The 16,173-nt window shown below is 57.0% G+C and overlaps 5 protein-coding genes across 5 annotated transcripts; all 5 read left to right on the forward strand.

Moving 5' to 3' along the window:
- Window positions 1-767: 767 nt before the first annotated feature.
- On the forward strand, window positions 768-1,679 carry APX (putative ascorbate-dependent peroxidase; the record flags this gene model as incomplete). Its single annotated transcript, XM_001468357.1, has 1 exon — window positions 768-1,679. The coding sequence occupies one exon, from the start codon at window positions 768-770 to the stop codon at window positions 1,677-1,679; it is 912 nt and encodes a 303-aa protein (XP_001468394.1).
- A 2,502-nt stretch (window positions 1,680-4,181) lies between these two features.
- G6PD (putative glucose-6-phosphate 1-dehydrogenase) lies at window positions 4,182-5,870 on the forward strand (the record flags this gene model as incomplete). Its single annotated transcript, XM_001468358.1, has 1 exon — window positions 4,182-5,870. One exon carries the CDS (start codon window positions 4,182-4,184, stop codon window positions 5,868-5,870), a length of 1,689 nt encoding a protein of 562 aa, XP_001468395.1.
- A 2,059-nt stretch (window positions 5,871-7,929) lies between these two features.
- LINJ_34_0090 (conserved hypothetical protein) lies at window positions 7,930-8,454 on the forward strand (the record flags this gene model as incomplete). Its single annotated transcript, XM_001468359.1, has 1 exon — window positions 7,930-8,454. One exon carries the CDS (start codon window positions 7,930-7,932, stop codon window positions 8,452-8,454), a length of 525 nt encoding a protein of 174 aa, XP_001468396.1.
- Window positions 8,455-10,386: 1,932 nt separating this feature from the next.
- Window positions 10,387-12,177, forward strand: LINJ_34_0100 (conserved hypothetical protein; the record flags this gene model as incomplete). Its single annotated transcript, XM_001468360.1, has 1 exon — window positions 10,387-12,177. The coding sequence occupies one exon, from the start codon at window positions 10,387-10,389 to the stop codon at window positions 12,175-12,177; it is 1,791 nt and encodes a 596-aa protein (XP_001468397.1).
- A 1,187-nt stretch (window positions 12,178-13,364) lies between these two features.
- On the forward strand, window positions 13,365-15,446 carry LINJ_34_0110 (conserved hypothetical protein; the record flags this gene model as incomplete). Its single annotated transcript, XM_001468361.1, has 1 exon — window positions 13,365-15,446. The coding sequence occupies one exon, from the start codon at window positions 13,365-13,367 to the stop codon at window positions 15,444-15,446; it is 2,082 nt and encodes a 693-aa protein (XP_001468398.1).
- Window positions 15,447-16,173: the final 727 nt, after the last annotated feature.

The following is a 16,173-nucleotide window of genomic DNA, read 5'->3' on the forward strand; positions in this document are numbered from 1 at the left end:
TGCCAATCTGCGGAAGCTGAACTTTGTGTGACGCGCGGCGAGAAGAGTCGGGCGCATCTTTGTCTTCTTTCCTCTTCACGTCAGTCGTGCACTCATACCGGCAAGCTTTGCTGTACACTGCTTATGTTTGTGTCGTCTCTCTCCCCCGCCTTTTGGGGAATGGCTGCGTAGCGTCGATATGCAGCCGGAAAAGGCCCACAAGAGAAAGAAGCCTGCTTCTGTCTGGCCATTAGAGGGTGACTCGTATGCGAGTGCACTCTACTGCGTCGTCCTCTCTACGTACTGCATTGCTGCGCTGTCAAATCGCACTAGACTAGGATCTCTCGGCGAAAGGACATGCAGCCGTGGAGCTTCGGTATGCAAGCCACCATTGCGTGCTACGGACTCTCTCTACTGACCAGCGCGTCAAGCCGAGGTCTCTCTTTACAGTTGGCTCTCAAGCCGAAAACAATCCTACTGAAGTGCTGCGTTCCCGGCACCTGCGTCTGGGTCTTCGCTCGTTGCGTCCGATGAACGGATCCGCATGACGTTCTCGCCAGCTCCATCACAGCCTTCTCATGATCTCTCTCCCACCGTTCACGCCATGTAGATCGACTGCTGCTCTACTGCAACGTGTTTCCCCCGCGCTTAGCTACAAGAGAAAAAGAGACTCAAAGACGACAGCACGCAAAGAAGAACTCTGCGAGGAGCACTCCTGCTGACCAATCATGTTCCGCTGTGCTTGTGTCCGCCTTGGGCAGCGCGTGCTGCCTAGTTACGTGCCACGCATGTCCGGCACCTCTCGGCGAGCGAAAGGCCTCTTTACCGGCATCGCTGTTGGCACCTTCGTGAGTGGTGCCATGTTTGTTTCCTGCGCCAGCGCACGCGTGGAGGAGCCGCCGTTCGACATCCGGGCTCTCCGCGCCGACATTGAGAGCATGATCTCTGACAAGCTGGAACTCGGACCTTCGCTGATTCGCCTCGCATGGCACGAGGCCGCTTCGTACGACTGCTTCAAGAAGGATGGCTCTCCGAACTCAGCGTCGATGCGCTTCAAACCGGAGTGCCTGTACGAGGGTAACAAAGGTCTCGACATCCCTCGCAAGGCGCTGGAGCCGTTGAAGAAGAAGTACCCGCAAATATCTTACGCGGATTTGTGGGTGCTCGCCGCCTACGTGGCCATCGAGTACATGGGTGGTCCCACGATTCCGTTCTGCTGGGGTCGGGTGGATGCCAAGGATGGCTCTGTGTGTGGACCTGACGGGCGCCTGCCGGACGGCTCAAAGACGCAAAGTCACGTGCGCGAGGTGTTCACGCGTCTCGGGTTCAATGACCAGGAGACAGTGGCGCTCATCGGCGCGCACACGTGCGGTGAGTGCCACATCAAATTCTCCGGCTACCATGGACCGTGGACGCACGACAAGAACGGTTTCGACAACTCCTTCTTTACGCAGTTGCTCGATGAGGATTGGGTCTTGAATCCGAAGGTTGAGAAGATGCAGCTGATGGACCGCGCGACGACGAAGCTGATGATGCTTCCCAGTGACGTTTCCCTCCTCCTCGATCCCGGCTACCGCAAGTACGTGGAGCTGTACGCAAAGGACAACGACCGCTTCAACAAAGACTTTGCGAATGCGTTCAAAAAGCTGACCGAGCTCGGCACCAAGAACCTTCACAGAGCCCCCGCTTCGGGGAGCTAAAAGTGAAAGAAGCGTGCTTTGGCTGCTTTCCTACTCTCCCCCGCCCTCTACAGGAGAAGCACGCCGTTGACGGAGGCACGTTGTGCAGCTGCTGGGGTCTCTCCGTTGTTGCATTATACTCGCAATGTGATGGCCGAAGCCAGCGACCTTTGGCACTCTCTTCCGTTTTCGCTCTTCTTCCTCGGGCGAGTCTGGGACTGTAGAGGTCGTCGACACACGTTTCCTCTTGCGCGTCTCTGTGCATGTGCCTGAGTGAAAGCTCAGCACCGATAATGGAAGGGTGACTGACACCATCGGTGTGTCTCTAGGCGCGTAGCACGAAGCAGCAGTAGGCGTGAAGGCGAACTGTGGACAGTGTGCTGAGGGGCACAGATGAGGTGTACGCCTCTCTCTCTTTGGCGTGCGGATGCGGTGAGAAAGTGAAGAAGACACCGTTGGTATCTCCTTGCACGCATTCTTTCTTCCTCTTTTTTCCGCCCACTGTCCCGCTCTGGTGATGGGGAAGACCTCAGCGCGGGGCACCTAGGTCCGGCACCCCCACTCCGTGTGGGGAAGCCAGGCAGCCCCTGCTCCTGCCAATGCACGGCCACTGGAGGCGGTGACAGGGTCAGGCACCTAAGACATGGGCGAGCCAGAGCAATTCAACGCTGCTGATGCCGGCGGTCAGCTCCTGGATGGCGTTGCGTCGGAGCCGCCAGCGAAGCGAGTGGGGTGCAGAGTTGCGGGTGGAGGCCGTGCTCAGATGACGGAGTCGGTGCATTGCTGTGCCGCGTGCCTATGACTGCATCGCACCACGCAACAGGGCCGTGCCAGCGCAAGCAGACTGGAGTTGAGCTCATGTTGCATGGTCGGACAGGCACGAACAACAACAAATACAAAGAAACGCTCTTGTATGCGCGAAACGCACTTTTCTTTCGCTTTTCTGTTTTCTGTTGTTGTTCGTTATTGCTGCAACACAGCCTATCTCATTCCTGCTGCACGAAAGCTGTGCAGTGGGCCAGGTGTGCATGGTGCCTGCATTTTTTCCCTTGCCGTGCTCTGGACGAAGCAGAGAGCGGTGAAAAGCGAAAAGCCTGCTAATATGCTTCGTGGCGCGCCGTTGTGGGGGTGCGTGGCGGAAACTTGAAGGCGAACACAGGAGTGCTATCTTCCTTTTGTCGTGTATAGGGCTGCATTACTTGTCGTGCCAGCCCTGGAAATTGCGATTATGACTTCTTTGTTGCTGGAGAGCTGGCAGCAACACCCCGTCTCCCTCACTCCCCCCTCTCACTTCTTTTTTTGACTTTTTTGTTCCTGCCTCCTTTGAGTTTTATCATTGCGCTCGCTGTGATGCGTCTGCTCTTTCGACCGTTCTTTTTGTGTGACTTTTCCTTTTATTGCCTGGGCTACCCTCTCCCTCTGACATACCGACCAAATGGCAGAAAAAAACAAGCAAAACACACCCTACCCTACCCCTTCCCTCTTTCGTCTCTCCTGCATCTTTTTTTTTAATTTGCGATATTTCGACTTATGCACTTCTCTTGCTTCTACTTTGTTCCTTCCAATGCTCTTTTGTTCTCTGAGTGTCTCGGCGTGTACGCCGCCCCTGATCAAATTTTCATCTGTCCCCCTCCACGTGTAGCGAAAGACGCGCATTGCACAGAGGTGCGCTCTCTCTTCTCCCTTTGCGCGCTAATGCGCAGCGCCACGAGCGTAAATGGATTCTCATGTAGTGCATGTGGCCACCTCACCCCTTGTACGAGCACCGTTGATGCACACGTGCAGCCCTGCAAAGCGAGAAGAGCGAGGAATAGGAGACAAAAGCACACCCACATACGCACCTCTGTAAGGGCGTTGGCGGAGAGAGTACGAGGAACTTGTAAAAGACCCTTACTTCAGAGACATCGTTAGCACTTATTATTTCTTGTCAAATGCCGTTCTCCACCCTTTACTTTGATGATTGAGGGGATGCTCTGAGAAAGCCAGTGACAAATCGAAAAGATGCACACGAATGTGCGCGCGCCAAACCACTTTTTCTTGCCGTGACGCTACCTCACGGGCTGTTCAATCAGGCCCTCTGCACAAACACTGCTTCGCAGAACCAAGAGCGCACGATGGGGCGGGTGAGAAGGTACAGCCCTTGATGCTCCTCTTGTTGCGCTTTCCGAGTCTATGGCTCATGTGTCTAGCTACCTTCTCCAAGGGAAGAAAACGGACGTGTAGTTCGCGATATGTTTTCAGCGCGCGGCACCCGCAGTGTTGCTCTGCTATCCACTCATACGTGCTTCCCTCACTCTCCCACTTTTTCCTTGTCATATTCTGCACCTCGTCCACCGACGGTTCAGCGAGGTAGAATAAAGCGACAAACAACAAAACGAACTCGAAAAGAGCGGAGGGCTCAAGCAATAGAATTTGGCCATCTTATTCCGTCCCCCCCCCTCTCTGTACAACCGTTTTGATCTCATTCCTTGTTGCCTCCGGCTACCATATATTGATTGGTGTTATACAAATCAAGTAGGCACCATGTCGGAAGAGCAGTCTCATGCTGATCAGGATGCCTACGTGGCTGACGTCGACGGCATTCTGGACGTGCTCCGCGCGCAAGTGCTGGAGCGGAAGCCAGATGACATTTTCCAGTTCATCTCCAAGTCAGCGCTTAGTCTGCAGAAGGATAGGGGCGCAGAATCGTGCGATCGCATCAACTGTAAGGTCAAGGATGAACAGAAGAGTCGTGCGTTGACTATTATCGTGTTCGGTGCCAGCGGGGATCTGGCCAAGAAGAAGACATTTCCTGCCCTCTTCGATCTGTACTGCGGTGGGCTCCTCCCCCCGGAGGTCAACATTATCGGCTATGCTCGCACCAAGGTGGATGATGTCGAGAAGTGGAAGCATGAGACGCTCATGAAGTATTTTTCGAACTTGTCGGAGCGCGGATGCCACGCCGAGGACTTCTTGAAACACATCAGCTACTTTTGCGGAGCGTACGATAGTGTGGACGACTTCAAGCGTCTTGACGCAGTGATTCGCGAGAAGGAGAATGCCTTTAAGGGCCCTGAGAAGGGTGGAAACCGTCTCTTCTACCTTGCTCTTCCCCCATCGGTATTTGCAAGTGTCTGCGAGAGCATTCACAAGGGTGCAATGCCGCAGGAAGTGGGGGGATGGGTGCGGGTGATCATCGAGAAGCCCTTTGGCCGCGATACCAAGAGCTCTGCCGAGCTGTCCCAAGCGCTGGAGCCGTTCTTCGACGAGTCGCAGCTGTACCGCATTGACCACTACCTCGGGAAGGAGATGGTGCAGAACATCATCACGACACGCTTCGCCAATCGTATCTTCAGCGCTGTGTGGAATGCGAGCAACATCGCGTGCGTGCAGATCACGTTCAAGGAGACCATCGGCACTGAGGGCCGCGGCGGATACTTCGACAGCATCGGCATTATTCGCGATGTCATGCAAAACCACCTCACCCAGATTCTTGCCCTGCTGGCCATGGAGAAGCCGCGGTCGCTGGACGCTGAGTGCATCCGTGACGAGAAGGTGTCGGTACTGAAGTGCATTGAGCCGATAACCAAGGAGAATTGTGTTCTGGGTCAGTACACTGCCTCCGCCGATGGTTCCATCCCTGGTTACCTTGAGGACGTGACCGTACCCGAGGGCAGCACTTGCCCCACATTTGCCGTGATGCGACTCAACATCAACAACGACCGGTGGGCCGGCGTCCCTTTTATTCTCAAGGCCGGCAAGGCTGTGGAACAGAAGTACGTGGCGATTCGCATTCAGTTCAGGGATGAGGTCCACCCCTACGGCGAGGCGACACAACGCAACGAGCTCGTCATCCGTGCCCAGCCGTCCGAGGCTATGTATGTCAAGATCACCACAAAGGTTCCTGGCCTTAGTGGAGATTTGCGGCAGACGCACCAGACAGAGCTGGACCTCACATACCACACTCGGTACGATGTGCGCCTTCCAGACGCCTACGAGAGCCTCATCAACGACGCACTGCTGGGCAACTCGACAAACTTTGTGCGTAAGGACGAGCTCGATGTGGCATGGCGCATCTTCACGCCGCTCCTGCACCAGATTGACTCTGGAGAGATCAAACCGATCCCGTACCAGGCCGGCACGCGCGGGCCTAAGGAAGCGGATGAATTCATCGCCAACAACGGCTTCAAGCACCAGAAAGGCTACCACTGGCTTCCGTCGAACAAGCTGTGATGAAGGCAGACATTGCAGTCTGTTTCACAGTACCCTGTCGACGACAGCGAGAGAGTCAGGGTGTTATACACTGGATGCGTGCCTATCCGCCCCCAGAAATCACGTGGTCGCGCTCTGCGGTACACACCGACCAACGCTGCGGATACAACACGGAGAAGAGAGGAGAGAGGGATAGTCAGCGGCTGTCAAGGCGGCCCCGTGAGCTGCCAATTTGCATCCCGTACCTCTACTGTCTACGCACCTCTTTTTCTCGTTCTCCCTTGTTCTCCCCCTCCCCCATGCGTGCGCACTGTGGCCCGGACAGCTAGAGGATGTGTGAGCCGTTTCACCTTACAGACAGCGCCTTACGCCTTTCTTCGGCTCTGGTTGACTTTGTTCCTGCCTATTTCTGTACCGGTGGTACCTCTCCCACTACCCTCCTCCGGCTCACTTGCAGCACGCGGCGTAAGCTTCGCTGCGGCACCATTTCTGACGCCTCTGCTGTGGATGCCAAAAGGGAGACTCCACGTTGATTGAGACTTCGCTACTGGTGATCAAAGGGTGGAGGGTTGGCAAGGGAAAGGATGGGTGCCCAGGGTGCTAGCGGAAGTCGTAAAATGTGCGGAAGCACAAGAGGAGAGACAGGAAAACGGATGAGAGATAGATCGCTGGATTCTGAGGAGAATGCGCGGGCACCCAACACGGAGGCACGCAGACGATGCGAATGCTGTTCTCACGTTTATTTTTCCTTTGCCTTTTTTTTGTTATTTGCTTTGGTCGGCCTGTTTTTTTTTCCTCTTGTGCAGCTACTTTTGTATGCAGATATTTACTTTGCTTGTGTCGGCTCTGGAGTTGCCTCTCGCCGCCCTCCCCCCCCCTCTCCACCCCCCCCCGAAAAAAAAAACACACACCGCCCCTCGGACGTTCCGCTCCCTCCCCGTACGCATTTCCGACCGTTCTCCCTCCCATTCTGCGTACGTAAATTACATTTTTGCTTTCCTTATTTGCTATCATAGTCACTTAGGGGTACATTCACACGTACCATGAGCGTGGCGCAGCGAGGTGCCCAGCTATCCGGAAAGGATCGAGAAGAGGCATGCGAAAGGATTGAAAACGAAGGGTAGGCCTCGTTTAAGCAGCAGCAATACAGACGCGTATAGGAGTGACAAGCATTCCTGATTGACTTCGCGAATATGGAATGTGCTCGAAAAGGAACAAGCGAGAAAACCCGAATAAGAGGAGTAACTCTCCCGAAAGCGTCCGGGGCTCGTGCCAGGGATGTTTGTCGAAGGTCGTCGGGTACCCTGTACGTATCGTAGGGCAATGTGCCAGAGCAGCCGCAACTAAGCACGCATCTGTGATGGGGGAGAAGAGCGTGCGTAGGTGCACCTCTTCCGTTTTTCTATGCCACTGCCAGATAACTTCGCATGCCTCTCCTCTCTGACTCTCTGTTGTCATTTCGAGGCTAAAGCCGATCTTGCAGTTGGCACTGCTCACTCTCTTTCTGGCATTCCTGCATCGAGTATTGTTCTCTGCACACCCCCTCCCTTCACTCACCGTTGTACTGCTCGTTTCTCCCTCCATTGTTGTTGTCTGGCTTGCGGCAAACTCGGACGTACTCCGCTTCTCATTGCTCCAGCAAGACTCGTAGAGTGCTCAGAGCATGCGCAATGATACGCAGAGCGCAGAGGAGTACCTTTGGCCTTATCACTTTCTCCTCTTTCCACGATCGTCGTAAAAACAAGAGTGCTGTTGCTGTTGCTGCACTCCATCAGCACAAGTGCGGGAACGGCGAGCTCACAAGTTGGCTTTGGCTCGCACGGCCCTCCACCTGCAGAGAGGGGCGATTACAACGGCGAGACGGTGAACAATGTGCAGGAGCTGCACCCCGTGGTGGGCAGCGGGGACCGTGTGGACGGGGGGGGGGGCCGCGGCGGAGGATACTGTGACAGAAATCCGTGTAGGATCCGTCGTAGAGGTGCAGCAAAGGCACGACAGCTTTTTGCTGATTTATGTGCGCCTGTTGAAGTGTGTCGACCATCCAGATTGAACGTGGTTTTCGACGTCATGGAACTGCATTATGGCCTCCTTTTTCACAGACATCACGCTCATCGTGCTCGCTTTCATTGAGGCTTCTGGCCTGCAGCCGTGCGAAGTAGGTCTGGATTCGTGCGTGTCATCCTTTGGCGTCTCCTGCTGCCTGTTAATGTACCTCCTTTCCGAGTGCGCAGCCGCGCGCACTCATTTTCTCTCACACCGTCAGTGCTTTTCTTGGTGTGACGGGGCCTCACGGTACCAACTCGTTGCCGAAGCCGCTAAGCCGACAACCGGCGTACGGCTTTGCGGTTGGCATTATGGCAGCTCCCTTGATACTGACGGGTTCGCTGCAGCCCTCTGCCTCAGCTACTATGTGCCTAGCCGCGTTTCATATCGACAGCTGGATGAAAGACTAAGGCTTAATGTGCATGGCGACGCCAGCCACGGTGGGCCGTTGCTTGATTGTGCTTCTCGACTTTGCCTTCAACAATCTCGTGCCTTGGCGTCATTACTATCCGGTACGGGGGTGACGAGGTGGCAAGAAAGCCAGGTCACGCACCGCCGCTGAGGTTGACAGACCATGTGGAAAGCGCCCTGTCCTTTGTTGGTGTTGTTTACCTGTGCGTGTGTGCCTGCGTGCGCTTCTTTTGCTCCCTTCCGTCACTCTGGCCCCAATACTCAGCCTCATCACAGTATCTTCATTTCCCATTTTGTTTAAGCTCTGAGAAAGGGAGTGATTCACTCTATTCCGCCCCTCCCCTCTTCATTCAGCGACCCCTATGTGAGGGGCAGACGAGCAGCTCCTGTCGCCTGGCAGGCCGTCTTGCTTTTTTCCCTCTTTTTCTTTGCGCGGTGACATCTTGCCCTCCGACACGCCCCCACCCCTCCCACCAAGGCGCCTGTTGCGCAGCCACAGGTTGTCATCGCGGCACACGACACCGCGGTGATGGAGGAACTGCGCTCACAAGCGCGTTTCACCCGTGGAGTCCTTTGAACAACAGGGAGCCAGCGAACTCGGCGTGGCGCCTCACTTTTTATGGGATAGGCTCACAAACGCAGTGCACCGACCCGCCAGCGCGACGGCCATGACCGTCGCTACCGGGAATATCAGTGCGTCCTATCACGGCGAAGGGTCCCCGTTCGTCATTGCCCCCGTGCTGTTGGGCGCCCTGCTCACAACTGTAGGTGTGTGTAGGCACTTGAAAACCTGGGGCCTTCACGGCCTCCCTACCCTCATGAAGCGTAACTCTTGTGCGACGGCACATCGGGCGCTGCCTTTTTTTCTGCCCAGTTTGGTTTGATTACCCCCCCCCTCCTCCTCCTCTTCCCGCCAGTTTGTCTTAAGCTTGTCGCTGGATCACGCATGGACATACTCGAGCACATGCTTACACGTAGGCCTGCACATATTGATGCACGCCATATGCCGAGGTAGGTATGCATGCAGTGTGGCACGTGAGAACGACAAGACACAACCTGGGCGGAGAGCAAGTCACGAGGGAGATGCGAGGGAGGTGTGTTGGACGCCTTCGCGTTGAGATTCTCACGCAGCATCGCTTGCCAACGCTCACAACTCACTCCGTTCTCGCTCTTCTCAGGTGTCGCAGCTCATCCTTTCGCTATTTTGTTGGTTTTGTGCTGGTAAGGGAAGCTGAGACGGAGCAGCTGTGCTTAGCATTGTCAGTAACAGAAGGGAAGGGTCGCCGTCTCACCCAACGTGTGGCATGGAGGATGGCGGCCTGTCGGCGGATGTGACGGCCTTTTGACACCGCTGCAGCCCTTTGCGCTGTCACCGGACTCCTTCGCAGCAGAGCGTGTTGGGTACGCTCTCCGAGAGACAGGCTCACTTCCCACATCGAGTACATGCGAACACAGTGGCGAAGGGGGCTTTTGCGCCTCATCATCTGCAGAAAGGCTTACAGACATATGTGCAGGTGCGTGCGCGCACGCACAAAGCCGCTTGACAAGAGGGACGATCGCCCCTCTCCCGTGTCTCCCTTTCCACTTCAGCGTTGGCTGTTGTGTTGCTCTCCAGTAGAAGGGAGAACAAGCGGCCTTCTCGATGGTGTCACAGACGTCGCGTATAACGGCGGAAGAGACTTATTTACCTTCCTGCAGACCCTCCTCATGCGCTCATGGCTTCCTCGCTCTCCTCCTCCTGTTTCTTGTCTCACGCCCGCTCCTTCGTTTGTGAGTGCGCGCGTGAGAACAATCAGAGGCGGCACTCTCGCTATCGCTAGCAGCAACGTTGGCCCTTCCTGCTTTCAAGTTTGTGAGGGTTGCGGTGGGCGATAGTGCACCGCTTACAGGACCTTATTTCGTACTCGAAGTGGGAGAGGGTACGACATTACGCACTCCCGCGACACCGTTGCCACACAGCTGCCCAGCTTCTTTGAGCGTCTGGTAATTGGTTCCCTCGGCCGCCGTGATCGGCAACAAGCACCGCGCAACCTGGCGGCGTCTCTCTGAGTTATTTAAGCGAGAGCGGCTCATTGCTGACGCCATGACGGCCCACGCCGCTGTGATACCGTGCCTGCAGAGGTACGCGCGCCTCAGCGCTAGCGTCTTTGCTAGCCCCGATGACGCCGAGACCCAAGCAGCGCTTTCACCTTTGCTCCAGTACCTGTCACTTCAGAGTTGCAACACCAGCGAGGTCGAAGCGCTCGAGCAGTGGTGTCGCAAGCAAGGGAACGAAGAACGGTTGAAGAAGTGCGGCGGTGAGGTCACGGCAGTGGTGAAGCGACGTGTTACGCAGCGGGCTCGCGTGCTCTCCGAGGCCGTGGCTAACAGGCAGGATATGCTCGTGACAGATGCGCGAAGCACCGGGGTGCCCGCCGTTGTATGCTCCGCTGGCGCACATGACAGTGGGCGTAGCGGGACAGCGACACTGGTGCAGTGGTGGCACCTCAGCGACGATGACCCGTGGAACTTCACCGCGTCCGCGTCCTGCTCACAGGCTACGCGGGGCTGGAGCGACGGATACCGATTTGTTTGCCTGAAGGAGGCGCTCACGTTAGTGGGGCCCTACCTCGACCTAATGCGGCAGGCTGCCGCCACGGGCGACTGGGAAAGCGTCTCGCGCCTCTTCATCGAGGCGACGAGCTACGTCAACCGCGTCTCCTTCAGGGACGATCCGGCGGCCATCTTCGGGTCTCTAGAGCTGTCGCGGTTGCACCTCGCTCTAACTTTTGCCAGCCGCGGCGGTGTCGCTTCAGTAGAGAAAGCGCTACAGCAGGTGCGGGTAAACGACGATATGCGACGAGCTGCGGCACTGCTTGACGGGCTTGGCGCGAGGGAGAGAGGCACTGCGGAGCTGCACTCGCCACCCAATGCGTCGGCGGCCTCGGTTTCCAAAGTGCAGGCATACTGGCGCTTGATACTGTCGTACAGCACATTCTTCAACACTGTCGCCGCCTACGTGGACGGCTCATTGGGGAGGTTCGAAAGCTGTGCCAAGGCGCTTCTAGGGGACGGTACAGAAACGGGCGCTTGCCTCTGGGGAGCCGCACGGTATCCTAACATACACTTCTGCTTGCCACATTCCACTTCTCGCGTTAGGCAGCCCGACGCTCAGCCAGGCGGACCCAAGACACAGTCGGGCGCGTGCACCGTGATGCCGGTTCTGTTTCCCTACTCTTCCAGCCACGTCCGCGCCAGCGCCTCGGATCACTATCTGGATGAGTTCGCGCCGTTGGTCACGCGCGTAATTGCTCCTGCTTCGTCCTTCAGCACTCTTGTCGTACTGTCGGCCGTTGGCACTCTTCCGCTTCACGTGGCACTCACACAGTTGCGCACGTGTGTAGAGTTGCGGGAAGTCTACGAGGGCTGCAGTGAGCTCACCAGCCTCCTCGACGCCCTTTGGCGCGGGCAACTGGGAGTTGCCTGGAGGTGCGCTAAAGAAGCAGCAGCTCGCTACTTGAATCGTGAACCGCACGTGCAAGACTCTGTCGCGAAGAAGCTGCTCCAATATGTGAGGCGTAGTGTCTGCTTCCATTACCTGCGTGTGCGGCGAACAGCACTCATAAGCGACGCGGCAGTGGATTTAGGGTTCGAATCATCCGAGGAAGTCGTGGAGACGGCGACTGCCCTCATCTCCTGCAACTACATTGACGCACGCATTGACTTGGTCAAAGGGGCGATTTGCAGCAATGAGCTAGACGAGAGGAGTGAGGTGATGATGGAGGTCAAGGCCGAGGCAACCGCGCTTGCCAAGCTGAGCTTTTCGGCGCTGAAGGTGCGGCTTGCGTGCTTGTCAGCGGAGCGGAACCTGATCGCTTTTCCAGGTGATGGTTGACCGTCTTTGCTGGGCAGCGTAGTTGGGATCACGGGTGGGCAGGACGGGGACCTTGGAGAAGTGCGCTGATGTGCGCGGGCGATGCACCTCCTCAGCCAGCTTATTCGTTACCCCCCCCCCGACAAAATGTTGTCTTCAGTTGCTGTGGTGTCATCTTTCATGGCTGCTGTTCTGCTCCTGCCTCGTCTGTTTTTTCTTTGCGTGTCGCTGCTTCTGTTGTACCCATTGGTGGCCTGGGCATTCCCTTTGCAACTGAGCAGGCTGCAGTAGCTCGATGGCTTCGGCGGTGCCGGCATGGACTTGTCTCAACTGTTCGCCACCGACAGAATAGTGTTGTGTCTCTTTCCCTCTCTCATCATCTTTCATGCTCTGTGTGTCTCCGTCTGCGCGTGCGTGGTTCATCTGCGTTCGACATTTTTCGTTTTAGCTGGCTCGCGCCTCTTCCCTTCTGCACCGTCTTCTCGGAGAATCAGAGCTGAATTTCTCCGAAAGTTCCACCAAGCACACGCAAAGAGCACACGAATCACAGCGTGTGGAGATGGGCAGCGCAGGACGCACGGGCGCGTGAAGCGAACCGGCAGGTGTGCCTGGCGTTCCAGTGTCCCAAGCGAAGCCTCCCGGAGTGCTTATCGTAGAATGCGCTATGTACAGAGGCTACTAGCCGAAGCCCTCACGTGTTTACTCGCTCTCCTTTCTGATCTCCACCTTCCTCGCCTTCGAGCTGTCTCCTTGAACCGAGGCAGCTGCTTGTGATTGTGTGTGGTTGCCCGCGCTTGGCCGCTCCTCACTGCATGGCTCCTTGTCTTTAAAGGCTACCTCGACCACCCAGACGGTACCACCCGGTTCATCCGGCTACACTTACTGACCCGGCGCTGTAAGCTGTGACAGGTGTGTCACGGTCACTGCGTTTTTGTATCGTCCTCGTTTTTCGTTGGGCTCTGCGTGCGCTCGTCCTCTCGCGGTAGTGCCTCAGTGAGCCTGCCATGCCTGTGCAAAAGGCTGCTCGCGTTGAGGCGAGAGCGCCTGCGGCTGCGCTCTCTACCGTTAGCGTGCGCAGAGCAAGTCGTGATGACAGCGGTCTTGACGACAGCGGGCTCGACAACTCTATCAATCCGCTGTTCATACTCTCCGGCCCCCGCGGAAGCGCCATCGACCCGCGCAGCAGCGACCATCAACTCAACTCCCTGATGAACGTGGTCGATGGCTCAGTCTTTCAAGTGCTGAGTGACGCGTGGGCCGCTGTTGGTGTGCCAGCGGATCGATACTGGCTCAGTTCCCAACATCTGCGTGGCGGAAGTTCAGCAGCAATGCTGCCGAAGAAGACACCCTCGTCGCCACTCAGCTTGCTAGGGCTGCGTGTGCCGAACCCCCTTCACCTTCACTCGTCCTTCTACCCTACACGCGTTGAGGCGCTGGCGGCGCGCGGCTACGGCGCCCACCGTGGGCTTCTTCCTCTCGCACTTGACCGCAGAAGTGGATCGGGTAGTAAACTCTTCAACGTTCTTCCACGATGGAGCACCAACGTAGTCGGCATCGGTGAATCAGCGGTGGAGGCCTCAGCGGGCATTTGGCATGGAAGCGCCGTCGCCGATTTCGTGAGCGCCATACCCCACATGCAAGATCGCAACTTGTACGCGCTGGTGGATGAGTCATGTCCGGTAGATCCTTACTTTGATCTGGATTTCTCGTACGACCCGGACCAGGACGACCCGAGTGATGCTTTGCTCGTGCAGAGCCACGGCGAGGGCAAGGAGGTGGCGGCGGTGACCGCCTTCTCCGCCGAGGCAGTGGAGAAGGTGCTGCTCACAATGCTCACGGCTCTTCGTCGGGAAGTGGAGACGGAGCTCAAAACCACTGTGGCGGAGTGCCTGGTGCTGACGAGCAGCCTTCAAACAGGGCGGCGCCCGGATACGCCCTCAGAGCTGGCTTCCTTGGAGCAGCTGAAGCTCAGCTTTCACGTGCACTTCCGTTTGGCTGACAGAGCAGTGCTGGCGTCAGTGCGAGAGATGCACAACTTCATGACTCGGCTTCGTTCCAGACTTCAAGACGAAGAGGCGGCAGCAACAACATCGCCCTCGCTGGGCAGCCCCACGAGAGAGAAGAGGGAGGAAGCTCGACAGGCCTCCGCCCTACTGCTGCGGTGTGTGGACTTTGGTGTGTACACGCGGTGGCGCGCTTTTCGTCTACCGTACAACGTCAAGGCATCCGAGGCTGCGCGGTCAAGTGCGCTGGTGAGCGGCGCTGGGGATGACTTGCTGGAGGAGCAGCTCCAGCAGCTGGGCATTGCACTCCCAGACAACGGAGTGGGCAGAGCAGCGCCGAGCGTGCTGCAGAGCCTCTTCCTTGCCGCAGACGTTGCGACTTACAAAGCGCAGCGCTACTTGCTCAAGCGCTTGGAGCCGCATTTTCGCTTTCTTTTGCCGGTGTTGCCGGGAGCTACGGAGCTGAGGTCGGCTACATTGGCAGAGTTTCTCTCCCCGCTTGTGCCTCCGCAGGTGAGAGCGGCGGCGGCAGAGGTGAGCGGGCCCTCCTCTCCCAGTTCATCAGCGAGGGACGTGGTGAGCGCGTGGGCTATGGAGCTCGCCTGCATCGTACGAGATGCCTCAACGCTGCCGCACTCGCGCGACGACGGCGCCGTGCAGGAGTCGCCGACAAGTTCATCCTTCCGACTACTTCTTGACGAGGGAGCGATCACTTCTGCCGCCGCAAAGGCGTCTGCGCAGGCCACCAGCAGCCCCTTCGACGTTCCGCTACCTCCAATGCCACGTAGTGTGCGGGTTCGAGTCGAGGACGCCGAGATGAAGAGACTTCTCGCAGAGGTGTTTTGGTGCATAGCGCCGGAGTACGGCGGCCCAGGCACTGTCGTGCGAGCCTCACCGGCGACGGATGCACGGAACGCACTCTCAGCGCCGAACCCCATCACTTCGGAGCGTATCAACGCTCACTACGAGGACTCGATTCGAGCATACTACGTCTTCCAGAAGCAGAACAAGTACTGCATCCGCCTGCATCGAAATCACAAGGCAACCTTCGCGCAGCTGTACTTGACATTCGGATCCATCAAGATTCGTTGCTACGCAAACGACTGCTGTGACCGGTGCTGCGTTATTCCATGGGAAGCCCCAGATAACCCGAAGTCGGGGCCGCAATACCATGCCGGGTATCCCAGGTATGAGCGTCTCGTGGCAATTCGCAATGCGCTTTTTCCGCCCCTGTCGACGGAGGAGCTGGTTCGCCGCTACGGCACAGGTGTCTTGCATTACGTGTAGCAGCGCGTGAAGTGCAGTCGAGGGGAGATAAGATGTCTGTTGAAGAAGCGTACTTACATGAACAAGAAGACGCAGCGCGACACGCGCTGACCTCTTAAATCAACTGCGCATCTCACACCTTTGTTTTTTCTCTCGTATTAGAGTAGATCCAGGACCTCCGGCTCCGGCTGCCCGTTTCGAATCTTCCGCTTCTCCCTCTCCTCACCGCGCGCACACAGACGCACGCGTCGGCGAGCGCATCCTCCAATGCGTCGGCGAGAAGTGGGGAGGATGGGGGAGGGCTTGTCGTACTTTTATCTTTTTTTTTCCTCGCTGATCTCTTTGACCCTTGCGCTGCTCGCGTATGCGTGTGCGAACTGTGACAGCCATGCTTGCTGCAGGTTTAACACAACACTGCCACGCGCATGTGCACCGCACCCTTTCTCTCTTCACCTTCGTAATCCTTTTCGCCCGTCGAGAGGATGGCGTTCAACTCTTAGAAGCTTCGCCGCTCTTTGCGCCGCACCACTAGCAATGGAAGCGCACGCTATGCAAATCGACGGCCACGCTGCAGTGCAGGACAACGGAAGCGCTCTTCGACGTAGTGCCTGCGCTGCTGCGTCGATTGCAGCCCACGCTTTACATGCTGCACTGATCGTCTTTCTCTCGCGACGTCTCACCCTTTGTGCCCTCCTCTCCTGTTCTGCTTTGTCCTGACCCTCTGGCGTTGCCCTCTCCCCATCCCCAT

The sequence above is a fragment of the Leishmania infantum genome, chromosome 34 (genome assembly GCF_000002875.2).
Source record: "Leishmania infantum JPCM5 genome chromosome 34".
Taxonomy (NCBI): Eukaryota; Euglenozoa; class Kinetoplastea; order Trypanosomatida; family Trypanosomatidae; genus Leishmania; species Leishmania infantum.